This window comes from Vollenhovia emeryi, unplaced genomic scaffold (assembly GCF_000949405.1).
Source record: "Vollenhovia emeryi isolate VEMERY1.0 unplaced genomic scaffold, V.emery_V1.0 DF940010.1, whole genome shotgun sequence".
NCBI classification, from domain to species: domain Eukaryota; kingdom Metazoa; phylum Arthropoda; class Insecta; order Hymenoptera; family Formicidae; genus Vollenhovia; species Vollenhovia emeryi.
In genome coordinates this window covers 9,380-14,151 of record NW_011966356.1, presented here as the reverse complement: position 1 = coordinate 14,151, position 4,772 = coordinate 9,380, and the positions used below count along the sequence as shown (strand labels likewise).

At 38.5% G+C, this 4,772-nt stretch overlaps 3 protein-coding genes across 3 annotated transcripts; 2 read left to right on the top strand and 1 right to left on the bottom strand.

Annotated features, from left to right (window-relative positions):
• Window positions 1–6: 6 nt before the first annotated feature.
• Window positions 7–1,564, bottom strand: LOC105556460 (the record flags this gene model as incomplete). The annotated part of the gene is made up of 3 exons (XM_012003553.1): window positions 1,428–1,564; window positions 400–629; window positions 7–327 (listed from the first exon to the last, which is right to left on the bottom strand). Coding segments are annotated over exons 1-3 (688 nt in total), but the record flags the coding sequence as incomplete, so codon positions are not given.
• A 1,032-nt stretch (window positions 1,565–2,596) lies between these two features.
• LOC105556457 (THAP domain-containing protein 4-like) lies at window positions 2,597–3,050 on the top strand. Its single transcript, XM_012003549.1, has 2 exons — window positions 2,597–2,749; window positions 2,865–3,050. Exons 1-2 carry the CDS (start codon window positions 2,597–2,599, stop codon window positions 3,042–3,044), a joined length of 333 nt encoding a protein of 110 aa, XP_011858939.1. The 3' UTR covers window positions 3,045–3,050.
• A 209-nt stretch (window positions 3,051–3,259) lies between these two features.
• LOC105556459 lies at window positions 3,260–4,032 on the top strand. Its single transcript, XM_012003551.1, has 2 exons — window positions 3,260–3,275; window positions 3,386–4,032. The coding sequence occupies exons 1-2, from the start codon at window positions 3,260–3,262 to the stop codon at window positions 4,030–4,032; spliced, it is 663 nt and encodes a 220-aa protein (XP_011858941.1).
• The last annotated feature ends 740 nt before the right edge of the window (window positions 4,033–4,772 follow it).

The window sequence follows — 4,772 nt, the reverse complement described above, 5'->3', positions numbered from 1 at the left end:
TACATGTAAAGGTATTATAAAATTTTAACATTAATGAGTGTACCGATAAATCTCTGTGCGATTTTACGTGGACAAAATGTCTCGAAAGTTGGGAATCAAAATTGTTTTTTTCCATTTCTTGTAATACAGTCTGTAAGAAGCCACTATTGTTTGGAAGAACTGAAGTTTGTTTTGATTGTAACAAATCTTTTGCTTTTATGCTTCTTACATTAAACCCAACTTGTGCTAATCGAGGTTTCTTCCAATAACAGACTGTCGCTGTCGGTTCAGGCTCTTCACTTCGACGATGAACCCACATAAGAAAAGCGATGGCATGCTTACAACCACCTTAAATAGATCACATAAAATTGCAATTAATATACAATTAATGTTTTCTTTGATGCGTCAATTATAATTTACCTTCTGAAGCTGCGCAATCTTCGCATCTAACATATTCCACCCTCTCAGTTGCCTCGTCGACGAGCATTGACACAGCATACGCCTTATTGTTCACTCTGTGTTCAGGACAAACTTTTCCCCTGATGTGGCATAAGTCTTTTTCCCGTTTTAACTCTACATATCCAACTGCTGAATCGCCGTAGTTTCCACTTTCAGCTCTACCGAAGCGTACATTAATAAGATGACAATATATTAGAGGTTATATCATGTTGTATATAACATTCAAATTAATATACTTTGATATGTCGTTATATAACGTATCACATACTGTTCGCGATTCTCTTTTGGGAGAGCTCGCTGGACCGCTGCGGTTGGAAGCAGGACTGAGAGGACTTAGCGGTGAGAGGCTCGAGGAACGGATGCACGCGTGAGAGGTTCGAAATCACGTGATCGTACGTTCTTGGCGTTTATGTAAAATACCGTGTGGTCCGTTTAATAAAGTAATATGGCTTACAGTTGAGCAGTCTATGAATTCAGGAATGAGAAGTCTTTTGTCACTTGCACGGGTCGATAGTATTTATCGAGAACCGGCCTCGTGAGTGGAGATGCCCGTGAGCCGTGTCCACGCTGCGCTGGCGTGCGCGATGCGCGGTGAGCTTGAGCCGCCGGTGATGCTGTATCCCGAGCTGTCCGGGTTGAGTCGCACTGCTGAGTTCACTACGTGTCCACACTGAGTCTATTCTTCGATGAGAAAATGAGAAAGTCCACAATAGCACTTGAGAATCTCTTGCACTACACGACGCGTGTACTGTGTACGGTAGCCATGAGCCAAAAAGCTCCGGTAACGTACGTGAAGTCGCGCGGTCGCCTCGCGTCGCGATCGGGCATGCGCGAGCAGCGCTCATGCGGCGCTGCACGATCTGACCCGGCTGATGCTGCCATCACGCCGGGGATGAAATAAACGAGATTCAAATTAATCTCGAACACATACCTATCTATAAATTTTACTATTTATTTCCTGTTATTACAAGTTTTTTAAAGTTACTTACTTCTTAGCTTTTACACCACGGGTTTCAGCAATATTAAATACATAACTTTCAGCAAAAAAGTCGGAAACCATTAATACGGTTACTTTGGGTAAGTTATCCGACTGTCCTTTAACAAATCCCGTGTTAATTTGCCACATGGCAACACAATTATTAGGTATTAAATATAAAGTACCGTAGCGTACCAATTTGAAAACCTGAATAATGACGTCACACACGGACTCAGTCAATCACAGCGCGTTTTATCCCCTCTCCTTTTTTAACTAGATTTAATAATTTTTATTGAAGAATTGTATTGTTAATATCGTTTTAGAGTTGCTCCATTCAATTTGAACAAGTACAATATTCATGAAAATAATTTTTTTTAATAATTGATTTTTTACAAATTGGACCCTATTCATAGCTCTCTCGAAGCGCTTTCGAAGCGCGCAATAGCTAATTCGGAACGACTTTCTATGTACTCTACGCGCTTTATGCGTAAATCGGAACGCACCCCTAGTATACTGGTATACGATTGACAGGAGTACCTGTGTTTTCGGCGTATACCGCAGTGGATGTGGGAGGCATCCACCGCCGGATGTCTTCGCTCGGAGCGCCGAGGCAAGACTGAATTATTTTACGATTTTCTGGAGGACTTTTATACCCTCCAGAGTATAGGCGCGCGGGGTAGAGACGGCAGGGGAAGGCGCTGCGTTGTTAATTTTAGTTGTCATGGCAACCGCGTCGCTAGTGCTCACTCGCACCTAGAGTGGGTAAAAGTAAAGTGGAGCCAATGCTGGTTCTTCTCCCTGATTGGTTCCGCCATTTTACGATCAGTTTCCGGCAGCCAGGTCGTCTGAGTGCCATACTATGTATAAATATACATAGTATAACCTTACTTTTGTGGTATTCGTGTGAAGTCAAATGTAAGTTATTGTTTTTACAGCATAATTACTAAAATACTAATTTTAAAACACTTAAAATATTTAGCCCCGGTGGTCGAGCTGGCTAAGACGCCCGTCACGGATTGTAGGGAGGTCCCAGGTTCGAATCCTGGCTGGGGTAATATTTTTCGCAATAATAATTTTAATAGCTTAATGCGGTCAACAAAAATCGCTATAGCCAGTGTAGGTCGACAAAACTTATGAAATTTTAGTTAAAATATTTACTTGTCTCTTCAGAATATTTTAACAATGGTCACATGTGCTGCAAGAGGATGCAGGAACTCAAACGCAAAAGGGTCCAAAATGTGCAATTTTCCAAGAGATCCACAACGATTGCATACATGGCTGGCAAATTGTGGAATGGAAAATAAAGTATTCAATTATTGTGCTGCATTATGTGAGGTGCGTTATGTTTTTCCTACTTTTGTATAGTTTGAAAAATTATTTACTGAAATCAATAACTGCGGATCAGAAATAGAATAACAAAATAGCTAAATTAAACACTTATATTTTTCAGTTTCACTTTTCAGCCGACATGTGGGAGAAACAGCGGATTGATGGATCAAAAAAGTTAAAATCGTCTGCGGTGCCAACAATATTTGGCGAGCTTGTGACCCAGCAAGAGCATCAGAAAATTACCAATAGTAAGTACAATAAAGAAGATCGTTCACATTCGAATTGTAAAGAGTATTGTTAATATATAATGTTACGTGCGGTAACTTATCCGTGAATCGTAATTTTGGTAATGCACCTCTACGTAAAAGTTTTTACCTTCGATCATTAATCGTATACTCCAGGGAGTTAATCGACCTCATCAGTGGATGTGTTAAAAAAATGAAATGAATATGCATATATCTGAACGTATAGGAAGAAAAATTAATGGTCTTCATATAGTTGATTCGGTTCAGTAGTATGGTTAGAGTATGCGGTCAAGTTTTTACATTTTTATTTACAAAAACTTTTCATGACCTTACCCCTCCCCCTCTAATTAAGACTAAAATTCCTAACACAGTTGTGTAAAATATTATTTCTTTTCAGTGCCAACAGTGTCTACCGAAGTAGAAGAAGAAAAAGAAGAAGGTATATCGATACTTACCGTATCGGTAAATAAAGAAGTCACGATATTACAAAGCAAACCCGAAATTGCAAAATGTCCATTAGCAAATGTTTCCAACAGGAAACAGACAACGCTCGACACTGAAGAAAGTCACAGTGTAATGGATGAAACAGTGGGAGAAACTGAACTCGGATCGACTTCAGATAATTCTGGAGTCATTGAACGACTGCAAAAACAGCTACAAAAGTCAGAAAGATTAAGGTTTGCAATGAAAAAGAGCCACAAACGTCGGCAAAGACAATACAGGGAAAAAATTAAAACCTTGGAACAAGAAGTACGTATGCAAAAACGTTTTTCAAACGCATTGAAAAACATGTTCAATGATGACCAGATAAAAAAGTTGAGGTGTGAGTATAAAAGAATGCCCAAATGGTGCAACTCCACTTTAGTCAAAGCCTATCAATTAAAGTTTTCATGTGGGTTATCTGGCTACAAAGAATTATTAAAGCACGGTTTTCCGCTTCCTTCACTGCGAACGCTGAATCGAAAACTCGAAAATTTAAAATTTCAGAGTGGAATTTTACACGAAGTTTTTCAATTTTTACACATTAAAGTCTCACAGTTGTAAAACGATAGGGATAGAGATTGTTTACTTGTGCTTGATGAAATTAATATATCAGCAGGTACCGTTTTCGACATATCCACTAATATGTAGGGCACGTAACTTTACCCGGGCATAATAACAACGACATTGCGACCAATGGCTTAGTTTTTATGCTTGCAAGCATAGGGCACAGATGGAAACAAACTGTGGCTTATTATTATACAGCCAAAAATACAAACGGTTCCGTGTATAAAAATATAATTCTTGAAATCATTCAGAAAGCAGAGAAAATTGGATTGCGCGTTCAAGGGATTATTTCCGATATGGGTTCAGCTAATCAAGCGATGTGGAGAGAATTTAATATCAATGTCTCACGTCATTCTGTAATTAAAAATAAATGCGTACACCCGTATAATGAGACTCGGCACTTATTTTTGCTTCCTCATAGAGGAAGCTTTGTTTTCGTGAAAAAATTTTTTTCCAGTTTTCTTTGAAAACATGTTTAGAATGTTCCAAAACGTCAAAAAAACACATTCAGAAAAATGTCAGTATGTATGTATGTATGTATGTCTGTATGTATCCTTACAACTTTAAATAACTTTTTAAATATGTAAGATGGAGAAAAATGTTAAACATGAAAGTTGTACGGTTTCAAGCAATGCATTACATAGTAATATAAATATGACCTTGAACAACTTCCTCAAGGTCACGTAAAGATGACCTTGAAATTTTTAAATCGAATGCCTTTTTTTAAATACATATTC